At 37.4% G+C, this 13202-nt stretch overlaps 2 protein-coding genes across 2 annotated transcripts; both read right to left on the minus strand.

Annotated features, from left to right (window-relative positions):
• Positions 1-2541: 2541 nt before the first annotated feature.
• Positions 2542-7159, minus strand: LOC135940610 (uncharacterized). Its single transcript, XM_065485584.1, has 25 exons — positions 7104-7159; positions 6982-7048; positions 6786-6926; positions 6533-6733; positions 6416-6463; positions 6142-6353; positions 6045-6083; positions 5951-5984; positions 5833-5897; positions 5135-5237; positions 4825-5078; positions 4710-4775; positions 4604-4652; positions 4477-4547; positions 4308-4404; positions 3939-4250; positions 3828-3877; positions 3737-3772; positions 3571-3685; positions 3407-3516; positions 3294-3356; positions 3201-3234; positions 3071-3135; positions 2910-3012; positions 2542-2858 (listed from the first exon to the last, which is right to left on the minus strand). The coding sequence occupies exons 1-25, from the start codon at positions 7143-7145 to the stop codon at positions 2608-2610; spliced, it is 2628 nt and encodes an 875-aa protein (XP_065341656.1). The 5' UTR covers positions 7146-7159; the 3' UTR covers positions 2542-2607.
• A 448-nt stretch (positions 7160-7607) lies between these two features.
• Positions 7608-11085, minus strand: LOC135940900 (uncharacterized). The gene is made up of 5 exons (XM_065486019.1): positions 10912-11085; positions 10335-10521; positions 9856-9995; positions 9260-9656; positions 7608-8762 (listed from the first exon to the last, which is right to left on the minus strand). Exons 2-5 carry the CDS (start codon positions 10433-10435, stop codon positions 7739-7741), a joined length of 1662 nt encoding a protein of 553 aa, XP_065342091.1. The 5' UTR covers positions 10436-10521; positions 10912-11085; the 3' UTR covers positions 7608-7738.
• Between the last annotated feature and the right edge of the window lie 2117 nt (positions 11086-13202).

Genomic DNA, 13202 nt, shown 5'->3' on the forward strand with positions numbered 1-13202 from the left:
CATAGCACTACTGAATGATTCACATACATAGGTGGCGTAGGAATCACTTGTAAGCGTCATTATTTACTTCCGTTATGTTAGTCTACACGCGCATTTCCGTCTCGTCATTTAGACCATCTCTCTCGCATCACTTTTTGATTGCAAGGAGTGAAACACTTAAATTAAAATTAAATGATTAGAAGAGATTCGGATATTTTCATTTCTCAGATTTTTGTATTTGTGGACAAAAATTCCAAAGTGCTCCACAACATTTCATTCAAGCTATGTATCGAAACAAAATGATGACATATGTATACGTCATAACATCCTGTTTGCCGATTCAGCTCTCAACTACCGCACGGCTTGGGAATTGGGACAAAATTTTGGTTTCAAATTTTTACCCAAAATATTTGATCATGCTTTTAAATGACAGAAAGCGTATAGTTTTAAGGATAACTAATAGATTTCTTAATATTTAGGGAAAACAGCAGCAACACAGTCATTTACTTTTTATATTATCCTTTATTAGATTAATTTAGCAATTGTAATTTTTGGAGAGATGTATAAGAAACCTGCACCTCTCTAATGAATTGTTTATCACGTCAGCAATCAAATATTTAGCTACAGAATAAATATACCACGAAAAAAATCACTAACACTTCACTCGCACTTCTTCTCGTTCTCTCCATAAGAATAATATGGTGCGCCCTATTTGCCGAGAATATTGTCAACATGAGTTCTGATTTTTCCATATTCCCGTGTTTTGTAACTAAAAATTCAAAGGTAAAAAATTATATAATAATGTGTGTGCAAAACAATAATAAATATTTTACCTTGCGCAGAGTGCAAACCAGTCCCTGTTGCATTACAACACCCAAATCGTGATTTTCTTGCATTTCTTTTAAAAACTGTTTCATTCTGTCTTTATTCATTGCAGTTAATTTTTTTGTTTTCTGGACGGAAATTTTCAGTTAGGCTCGCGCTGGCCGTTTAGGTGGAAGATGAGAAGGATATAGTGGCTGCAATCTGCTCGGCAAAAAATGTGCTTAGACTTTTAGCCAAACAACTTTTGATAAGTGACCACTAATTGAGTCACAAAAATTGTAATTCGACGCTTACTGATTGTGATACGAGTCATAACAATATTATGTATTATGGTGTAACGTTGTATATATTGATTGGCATGTTTCGAAATTGGCACGTAAGTTATTCAAACAGACGAGTAATTTATTTTAATTTTTGTATTTTCTTTCTCTCCTACTATCTCCCGTTTCTCAAATTGCGCTTATCTTAATAAATGTGAGTCGAACGACGATTTCAAAGTGATGTAAAAATCATTCTCCGCATGCTGAGAACCCCAAATATTTGGGATACCTCGCAGGCGAATGAGGGGAGTGCAATGCATTGCACTCACGGTGAATTAATAGTCAGAGGCACGAAAACCACCACCAGGCAAAGCACGCAAACTGGTGTGCTACTTGCCAGACAACGATCTCTTTAAGCGATCGGATTCATAAATCCTTTTTGAAAGATCAAATGTAAGTGAGATTTCTATTTGGGACTACCTTTGTGACTTTTTTTGCTCTTTTTATCCCTGTCCGAGGACCGGGAAGGGCGCGCACTGCACTAGCACGAATGCTGAACTTTTGTGCAGAATTATTTTTATCGGGTCATTATATGACTATTCATTTGCTACCCTCAGGTGCCCTGCGGAGCCGTTTGGTATGTCTAACGCCGACGGCCTGCAGTTGCCTGCCTGGGCATCATATAGGAGAGGTTCGAACATCGTCAATTATTGTCTCCGAGTGGAAGACCATCTTTCCACCCTGCATGCGACAAACCGATCACCCTTTTTGTCCGTGAGAAGAACGACGACGAAGACAGAATTTGTGATTAGAGAGACTTATGCAAGAAGATTTTTGTTGAGTACAACTTTTTGAGAAGCGCATATTTTTCTATATTCCTTTGTTACCCATTACTAACCCTTTCCTACTATATTTTTCATATTTGTCGTTACACATATCGCTACGCACACTACATTAGATTTCGTATTTGTGTAATAAATCCGACAAATATTTTTTTCTCATCCTAAGTATTTGCCAATGTTATTTCCTTTTCGCCTTTTCAATGTGAGCATATATTTGATTATTTCCACGGAACCGAGAGTCTGCGCCGAACCCATTTACTTTAATTTTTAGGATTTACTGGATTGGAATCTAATGCTTTACCTCTGCTATTGGAGTTTTAATGGCTGGCATCTCTAAAATAATTTAGTTGAGTAGAAACTATCATAATGGAAAAATTACTCATCTCGCCGCGGCTTTAAGTTTTGGGCAGTGACTACCCATACTTTTATGTACATACGTACCTATCATGGGATTCTAATAAGAACTGGCAAGTCGTTTAACGTAGCGGAAACTGTAAGTTTTCCCTGATTCATAATATGTTATTATGTAATGAAACAAAAGTTTGGTCGAATATATTAATTAATATATATCAATAAATCAGGGAAAATGCAAGTACGGTATAGATTTAGCAATTTTAATCGAACTTTTGGCAGTATACACTTTTTAAAGTATATTTTAATTATACCCAATTGAAAATATTTAATAAGTAAAACGAAATGATTCAAGGCTTACAAAAAGGTAACAATCTGCTTGCCGTGCGCTCCTGGGCAATGTAAATATCCGTTGGTTGTGTTTCAACGAAAAATTTGACCGAAATAAGAAACCAGTCGGGCATAGATGATCGTTCAGGGTAGTGATCGGATATTGTGGGCATCAGGTTGAACGTGCTGCTGGACGTGCACCAAGCGTAATTCGCGACTCCATGTCTACTTGCAGCCAGCCAGACGTGGGAATCCACGACGGGAATCGTGCCTGAGATAAGAGACAAATTTTTTGCATTTTCAAATAAAATGCTTTGCTTACTCATTGATTTGTTAACCAGGCACAAGAGCTCACTTGGACTACTGAAAGAGGCCAGTTTGAGGCCATATTTACAGCACAATGAAGCTGCTGCTTCATACGAAACCTGAATGCAACATGGGAAATTATTTATTTTGAAATTTAAGACGCTTTAATTGGGACACCTTATCAAACTGGATCATATACTTTACTCCGCATGCAGTGAAAATTGTTCCATTGTTCGCCACAGCTAAACAATTGTTAACGTTGCAATGCGATATATCTAAAAAAAAATCTGGAATCAATATAATATACCTCTGTTATTTAAATAATCGTCTCTCATTTGCGGCTGTGGATAAAAAATTAATGTATAAACTCCTGCTGTTTGCACAAAAGTATTGAGTTTACGTCGACAACACAGTCATACTCAGTCGGGCACTTCGGTACAAGGCCTGGTAGAGGAACTGCTTCCTAAATTGAAATTACTATACTGAAATAGAGAGAGACACAACTAAACATACTGATGACGCATTTAATTCCACTGTGTTGATTATATCGGCAACAAGTTCTGGAGCATTTTCCAGGCCGCATTGGAAGATTAACGAAGCCGTGTCGCACTCGTCCATCCCTCCTGTGATATTTATCGGTGGTTCAAATTAAACTCGTTCCTATCTAAAGCTTTTACTTTTTGAACCGCAAGTTGAAACGGCGATCATGTTTTCTTGCAGTTTTGCGTCATTAGCTGCCATACTTTCGGCCATCATCAAAATTCTCTCGTCAACCAGTTTTCCATTCAACATCTGATAAAGCAGTCAAATATTAAATTATCCTTACACATAAACGGAACTTACGAATCCTCCATTTTCTCCCATGCATTTTAGAAAGCACTGTTTAAAGAAGTAAAATTTTGAAACATTTTAATTTCTTATTATCACAAAATACTTTGATTTTAAGAGAGTATTTAGTTGTATTGAATATCTGCTTGACTTCATCTAAGTTATTTCAAACGATTAATTTCCGCGACATGCTCAAACTTATAATAATCTTAAATGCCTTTGGAGACGTTGAATGCGGCTTCGCACTCGTCCACTATTGCCTTAGAACTTGAAGTCGTTTTGGTCGTGTCCCTCGCCTCGCAAATGTACAGTTGGCTTGTCGAGCAGTCCGCATCAAAGAGCGTTCCTCCAGTTTTACCCAGTTTGAGATATATGCAGTTTTCCTTGCTGTTGTAATTATTCGGTTCCCCTGGATACCACTTGGCCTCTTGGCTCCTGACCAGTTTGTTCACCGCGCACCACCCAAAATTCCCCTCGCACCCTTCGTCGCTTCCAGAGGTCCAAAATATTCCCTCAGCATTCGACGAATCTAAATATGAAATAAATTTCATTCCATCATTTGTGTTCTTGTTACACAATTGGTTACTTTTGGCTGCGGCAATTAAATTAGTGTATTCGTAGTCAAACTCAATGCTGAGAATCTTCATCCCTATTGCACAGCATGCCTTCGCAGCTTCCAACCACTTATAATTTGAAATTACGTGCAGACAATAACATAAGATGAAGTATTAATTAATTATTTTGATTAAAATTACAGTTTTTTTCACTGAACTAAAAACGTAGGTCCTCCCGTTGATTGTAAACCAGAAGCCATGGTTGATTGGATCTAAAATGAATTAAATTTCAAACAGGGTCATTTCACTTAAACGAAGAATATTGTACTTGTCAGGTATTGGGTTTTACCATCAGATAGTGTGCTGAAAAATGAAGTCTGTTGACGTACAAATTTCATGATGAATTTTAACTGGTAAATGTAATTGTTTTTTACGGTTTTGTCACAGCTGAATGTGGGACATTTTGGAGAAAAGCATGGCGGCGATGGTGTAGGCTTCCCCTAATTTTGGAATAGTTAAACATTTGAATTGAAAAACTGCGTTACAGACTTGGCAGCCGAACACGTAGAAATTAGAGCAGTTTTTGTTGGTTAAATACATTCTTCCAATGCTTTTATTCACTTGCAGGTGAACACAGTTTTCTCCGTTAAAGTTGTTTGGCTGTCCTGGCAGCCAATACGACGACGAATTGTCAAATTTCGAGTCGGAATTCGTTTGATTAGGCGAACACCATTGAAATGTTCCGTTTGTTCTAGTTTTGCGAGCCGCGGTCCAGTAGTTTGAATTATATTTCCACACCGAGGCTAAAATTCATTCCTTCGTTTTAAATTTATTAAAGAGAAATAATAGTAAATCTCACGTTTAGATAAATTGTCTAAGCATTCCTTTTTTGTGTCATTTTCTATAACGATTGGCATCATTCCAAGACTGCAGCATTTGTTGTAATTTGTTTGCCAGTCAACCTTGTCAATCAATGAATTGGTTAAAGCAATGCCATTTATGGTTTTAAAGTGTTTAAATGGATGTCTTTTTTATTAAGTTATAACTATCATGTAAGTAAAAAGGTCTCAGCCATGAAATTTTGAGGCGGATACTGCTTAGACCGAATTTTCTGTTAGCGGTGGTCGATGATCATTTTTGCCGACGGCTGGCAAAATTTTAAGAGTGAAGTTTGATAGTGCCAAATAAAGGGCTGGTGACCAATTTTCTCTCTTCTGGCAATTTTTTTATTTCACGGTGGCTGCAGGGCAGCTGGAGGCTGACCACGCGATCAAAAATTAACCGACTGGCGAGACGCGACGCAGCGCAGCTTGCTGAGACCTCTATAAGACACGGTGAAGATAGGAGAAAGATATGCAACCGGCAGTATACGACTGTTCGGCGGGCATTGTAAGGATTTTAAGTGTATGTCATTAAATTAATTTTAAATGGAAGGAATCATTCCAATTGAAAAAGTCTACTCTGGCTATATATAAGGAATGAGATTAATGTTTGACTTGAATAATTATTATTATTATTGACTTGAATGTTATTTGGTTGCAAATAATATTGATTCACCACGGATTTCCCCCACAAAAACAAAATTCCACCCGCTTCGTTCCAGTACCCATAATCATTTGCGTCTGTGAAATCGTCTGTTTAAAATTACTGAAAACTCAAATATAAAATATAGCACCAATTAGTCGCCCGTCCTTGTAGAACAATGATTCCTAATAATTGATTGGGAGAGTGAATATTTTTACTGTGGAGTACTAACTTGAATTTCCTACGTTCTTCTTGCATATGTTTTCCAAACAATCGTAAATTTTCTATATAGAGATAAAAAAATTTATTATTAGTGAGTAATATAAATATTATAACACGCACTATATTAGGATCAATAGTAGTAGTGAGGACTTTTGTGGCAGAATAAATGAAAGTACTGGAGGAAGTGATAGTCGTATGTGTAGAAAAGTTAATTGTGGAGATAGTTGAAGTTGGCATCGTCAACGTAGTTAATATTGCTGCTCTTGTTGTGGTGGTTGGTTCTTCGGTAGGTGGAAGTGACGCAGAGATTACTGCTGCTCGATTAATCGTGACTAGGAAAGGTTTAATAAAAAAATTAATTTTGCAGCTTCATATATTATGATGTAATTCTCACAGGAAGAATCTGTTGTTATTGAACTTAACTCGGCCAACTTAGATATTTCTAAATATAGTTAATTGTTTTTTTCTTTTAGCATGACATGTCCCAAAAAAAAGGACGAGATATATGTACTTTGGATTATTTTAAAATCTGTAGATTTAGGCTCCGTGACTGATTCTGGAGGAATTAATATGGTTTCTGTTCCTTTTTCTTGACCTGAAGGGGCTGATGGAATATTTTGTTCTGTCGTTTCTACCGACTGATGGGTATTATCACTCGCTTTGTCAGCATACTTTGATGTTTTTTGAAAATTTATCTCTCCTGCGCTTGTGCCTATTGATTATTTATGTTATTCTCAAGCTGAATGATATAGTTATTCTTTTACCAGAAGTAATTTGAACCGTAGAATGCTTTTTTTGAGATACATTATTCTCTCGAGTGCTAGTTTGTCGCGCACGCTTGGGTACAACGTTGACGCAAGACGATTTGCCGCAACACTTAATTATGAAATTTCTCTTCTGATGATCTAAATAAAATCATTTAGCATGATATTGAACAATACAATAAAGCTAGTTGGAAACGTTTAGAATTTTTTCTTTCTCGCTGATGGCCTTTTAGAGGCTGGCTTATCAGGAAGGAGCAAGTGAACTTCTCATATATAGATTAGTTGATAGATATTAGTGATTTGAAAATTGTAACTCACCAATACGAAAATCACACATAAAAGAAATCGAAAGCGAACCATCTCACTTTGCACCGCATAGCCACTGAATGATTCATTTACATAGGTGGCATGAGAATCACTTTTTAGCGTCATTTTTTACATCCGTTATGTTAGTCTGCACGAGCATTTCCTGTCTCGTCATTTTCACATATCTCTCTCTCGCATCACTTTTGATTGCAAGGAGTGAGACGCAAATAAAATTATATGATGATGCATTTTGTTTTCATTTTTAGATTTTTATATTCGAGGACAAGAAAACCAAACATTTCAGTCAAGTTTTAAATCGAAAAACGAAAATGATGATACGTATACGTCATAACATCCTGTTACTCGCCTATTCAGTTCTCATCTATACCGTGGCTGGGAATTGGAACTAAAATGTGGTTTCAAAAATCTACTCATAAAAGATAGGTAATGCTTATCTATGGCAGAAAGCATTTAGTTTTAAGGATAACTGATAGATTTCTTATTTTGGGAAAAAAAGCAGAAACGACAGTAATTTATTTTTTATAGTTCCTTTATTAGGTTAATTTAACAATTATTGTAATTTTTGGAGATGTGTGAGCAACTTGCATTTCTCTAATAAATTGTTTCTCACATCATTAGTCTGATTTTCAAAACAAATCAAATGGTTTTGGCTCACGAAGATAGCCAGGCATACCAGTGAGCGCAGCTACAAATCCTAGCATTGTAAAACTAATGGCATCCTTGGTCATGGAGTGCAGACGGGGACAATTCATCACTAATCTACAGAACAGATAACCGTACTCTTCTCTGTCGGTAGGAATCATCTCTTCCACGTCGCACTCAACTTTCAAAATTTGCAACCTGCGCAGAATCTTCTTTCCCTTTGCCTCTTCCACAATAGCCAGAAGTTCTTCCAAGCCAATGATGTACTTGTTGTTCTCCGAGAAAAGCGCAACTGAGCGCAGTTTGGGCGCTTGCAGCAGTTGGAGTGTGAGTCCCGGCTGCACAGCAACGCTAGCATGGTGGGACATTCGCACATTCAATTCTCGCAGCTTACTCAGCGTTTCTGGCTTCAGTTTGCTCGAAGAGACTAAACGCTTTGCATAGATGTTCAGTTCACTCAGATTGGGACACAACTCAAGCACCTTAGACACGTCTATGGTGCTGCGGACGAGCAAGTGCAGTTTGGTCAGCTGGCGTCCAAGTCGACCGAAAATAGAGTAGCATTCGCGCATGGAAGGCATGATAAAGAGACCCAGTTCGGACACATTGGAGAACCGATCATCAATTGTAAGAGGTCCCTCAGGATTGACGACAAAGAAAGACTTGAGTTTAGGAAAGGTGACGCATTGCGGGATGGTTGGCAGACCCACCAGCTGCATCTTCTGCAGACCCAGTTGACATGGCTTTTCCAGCTCTTCCAGCACCATGGCCATTAAATGGCCATTGATGCACAAGTATGCTTCTTGGTAATCCAACATAAAGTCCCTCTTGATGGCAAAGCCCACTTCTAACAGACCAGGCAGATGCTGGAAGCAGAGCTCATACAAGAGGGATTCCTCGCAGATTTGATCAAGATCCTCAAAGTAGAACTTCTGCAGGTGCTGTAACTTGGCGAGGGCAGCAATTCCTGTCTCCGACGTGGTTTCATCTGCATACACTTTAAGCACCCTGAAAGAAAAAATTTTATGACGGTTTAAAATTGAGTTTTTATTCAAACTTTAAGGGAATTTAGGAACGTACACCCAGGCTAGAAGCATGATTTTTTTAGAAAGGAAAATAAATCAGGATGTAACAATTTATTTTTCAGTTGCGATATTGGCACATAATGTGACAATTTTTTTAAATAACCCTCTTTCCTAACTGGCCAAACTCTTATTTTCTATTTTCTTTTTATTTCGCTTCTGCAACTTGCTAATAGGTGAGAGAGCATAAAACCGCTCTCAAATTTAATTAGATCCTGGGGTTCTGGGGTTGCCACAATCACCAAAATTTTTCATTTACGTTAAATGTTTGCAGTGATTTTATGAACATGAACTTGCAATGTTTGCTCGCCTACCCCCTACCCAGATCGAGCACTCATGTTTTGTCAAAATTTTCTTAATGGACTGGGGATTATACAAACAACCTTCTTAAACCTAGGGGAGAGGAGATATATACAAAATTACCTGAGCTCTTGAAGGTCTGTCGCAATTTTGCAAAGGTCTGAGTCATCAACTGGAAAATGATCCAGTTCCAAGACTTGCAAGCTCTTGAACTGCAGCAGGTGACTGAAGAAAGGTCTCAGGTTCCAAGTCATGTGTTCGCAAGCACCCCTTCTGATCAATTCCTTTAGATTCTCTGGGTTGACAGCAACAAGACTTTTCCACAGATCAGTGACCTCCTTACAGTCACTATTGGCGGTCACCGGAAACTGCAGCGACTCCATCTTATTGTTCAACAGCTTCTGCATCATTCTGCACTGCAATGCGCACTTTGAGTCCTCGACTTTAACCATTTGAGTTGCTGCTTTAGCATTCACCAGCTCAGCCTCCAACGAAATCAATTCTGACTTCAACGGGTTTGCTAGAAAAAGGATGAATATTTAATATTATGACAAGGTATTAATTTTTAACTGTTGCATAGAACATTTTAGGATTTTTTTAAGATTAACTATTTGTTCTCAGAAATGTTATAGAGTTAATTCATATGGTACTAACAAAGCTGTTACCATTCTTGGCAGTATGAAAATTCAAATTAAATCCAGCAATATTTTTTTACTTACAAATGCAATTGAAGGGATTGGTCGGGTTGAGTGTCTCATCAGTGAAAAACTCTTTGTTTTCCAGAATGCACCTGAGCGTCATCTTCTTCAGACTGTCTGCAGCAAATTTGAACCGACCAGCACGAATCTCCAACACGCGACTGAAATTTCATAAAAAGACGCAACATAATACATGTATGAACAATAAAAATATTTGACTTCGGACTAAATATACAATATAATATATCTACGCAAATACATATCACTAATAAATTCACTCGCAATTCTCAGTTTCCTCCATTTAAGAATAACATGGAGCGCCCTATTTGGCCGAGAATTAAGCGAGTACGTATGTCAACATGAGTCGTGATTTTTCCATACATTCCTTTGTTAAGTAATTAAAAATAAAAACTCGTAAGTAAAAAAAACCAATAATGTGTAATTATTTATGGTAATTATACATATACGTACATAAGCAAGACAATAACAAACTATAATACCTCGCGCCATGTGCAAATCTGTCCCGCTGTTGCATTTCAACTCCCAACTTGTGATTTTCTTGCATTTCTTTAAGAAACTCTTTCTTTCTGTCTTTATTCATTGTAGTCAATTTTTCTGTTTTCTGAACGGAAATTCGTCAGTCACGCTCGCCGTTTAGGTGGAGGATGAGGTGATAGCGGAAGCAATCTGCGAAGCAAAAGACTTCATTCTTAGACTTAATATATACATACAAACAGCTTTTGTTGAGTGACTACTAATACACACCTAATATAATACATATACATACATAATTATTATCTATGTATTATGGAAAAAATTATATAATTATGCAAGACTCACACCTCACACACGTCCAGTTCCCATGAGAAGAATCAATGCAAATGCCCTTGCCCTTATGCCCTATCCTAGCGAGAAGTGTGAGCTGGGCGAAAAGTGTATGTAAGTCTCCCATAATACTATACTTTATAAATAATGTATAAATTCCCTAAACAATACATACGCATATGTACATAATAAAACCATCTATAAAGCCTTGGTAACATAAAAAATATTTGTATACATACAAAATACACTTACGTGAAAAAGATCGCAATTAATGCGAGGGCAAGGAAAACTGAATTTATTCAGGCCAATAGCCAATACAGCTTTTGCATTGATTGCAGTTTGAAAGCCACAGCCAGACCTCTATTTATCTATTACCTATGACAGTAACAGTACAACGACACAACGAGAACAGATACGGACACGGACTAGTCAGACTACATACACGACTTCAGAAATCGAAACGACACGACACGTGTGTTGTGTTCTGGATTCTCGTCTTGCTGGGAAGTCTTTGTTGCATAAGACAGGAGTGGGAGTGGACAAAGCTTTGATACAGCTAGGGCTGCACCACAGAGACTCTTAAAAATGAGTAGTGAGTGTGAGGTGCAGCGTTTTTTTTTTTAATTAAAGAAAACGATTTTAATAATTTCAACACTAGCATATTATTCAAAATTTTTGGAGATTTAGAATTTTTGGGAAGGAAGGTTAATTTACATTGATAGTGAGTGGGGGATGTTGTCACTATATTATACTAAATATCCTCTTTTCGATTTTAACCAGCAAAGAGAAAAAACCCGCACGTTTCGACGGTCACTGATCCAGAATTCTCTGCATCTAAAATGCTGTGGTTATAAATTTTGTTTTTGTTTGAAAGGAAAAAAGTACGGCTATTATGATGAGGCCTGCGTGGCCAATACAGTCGCTGTGCAGTGCATAACCAATTTCATCATTTTATTTTTCTCTTTGAATTTTCACAATTAGCTGCTGACGATCTTGATTTAATTTTCCGCGCAGTGCGGACGAGCAAAGCCATTTAAGTCTGTTTAAATTTAACATTCAAGGGTTCCGGGAATGAAAATTAAGAAAATTAAGCGTCAGCTAGCCGCTGTAGAAAACCGCCAAACTATAGAAAATCTTTATGTTTGATGGGGATGAGGTTCAATATAAACGCATTCGCGCACAATGTCCGACGGGTGGAGGAGAGGCAACTTACTGATCCCCTGAAATCGGCAGGCGTCTGACACCCAAGTTGTATGAAAAATGGGAAACATGAGGGTGAGCGTCGTCAGGGATGTTAAGTGTAACGGGGTGGCTTTCAAAGTATTCAAAAACGGGAGAGGATTTCGCCTGAGTTGGTAAAATCGTGGGAGTTTGATGGAGTTAAAATTAATTTAAATTAAATGCTGTTAAGGGACACTTAACAGCGCTTAAATTGATATTTTCTTGAGTGCAAAAATTGCATGTTGCGAGCAGTTTTTCGATTTGCTTCAGTTTTCAGTTTTGGTGAAAATTTGCCGCATGAGTTGTATCTTGGCTTACTTTCTAATAAATATTCATTCAAATCGATTTATTTCTCCAAAACAAAAGTGGAATATAAAATTAAAATTAAAGCAAATCGCATATAGGAGAAATTGTTTGCCTTTTGTAGCGTTAGCGGACATTCGCTGAACCTCACAATACAATTTTGATAACTCAATTACAAATTTGTTCATTAATCCGCTTTCTTATCTCAATTCAACTCTATTAATTAATTGTAAGATGAACGAGGTGCGATAGAAATTACCAGTTAAAAAGACGTGCTGATGAAAAATACTGCCAATGACGATTACATAAATGGCATCAGCACATGCGTCCACCCATATTTCGATATGCCAAAAAAATTACTGACGCGAATCAAATCGAATGTGTTAACATTTTATGCTGGTAATTAATATACACAAATTTGGATTGTTATAAGAATTTCAGCACTTACATACTAACAATAAGAATTTGGAGAAGTGATGGAAAATTCCTTAAACTAAAATAAAGCTTCCTTGGCCAACAAAGCAAGTTGTTTCTCAGAGAGTCGTACTTGCCTCCTGCGTTCTTGAAGAGTGCGGAGAGAATGAGGAAGAGTCAGGGAAAATGGAAATTCGTTTAATGGCTCCCGCTGTGAATCGCCTCGCACATCTGGAGCAAAACATAGTTGGTACAGCGCACAGAGCTTTTCTCCTCGACCTTTCACGCATCATTTTGGTATAGTTTGTATTGTTCCTTTCCTCATTAGTAAATGACCTTAGGGTTGACAGAAATTAATGAGATCCCCTGCTATCTGGTCTCATTCACGCAGCGACAATAAAAAATATTGAAGTGAAAATAAATGTGAAAATTGACAAAATAAGCAACCCAGACAAAGGCCAATTTTACCAACTTTACGCTGCCTGCTGCGGCATGCTGTGGCTCTGTTAGCACACAAATTTAATATCCTATTGCTTTCGAGGGAGAGAGGGCGAAAATTGTAGCTTCGTATTATACATAATTAATATCATGTATTTTTTACCCAA

Source organism: Cloeon dipterum, chromosome 3, assembly GCF_949628265.1.
Source record: "Cloeon dipterum chromosome 3, ieCloDipt1.1, whole genome shotgun sequence".
Classification (NCBI taxonomy): Eukaryota; Metazoa; Arthropoda; class Insecta; order Ephemeroptera; family Baetidae; genus Cloeon; species Cloeon dipterum.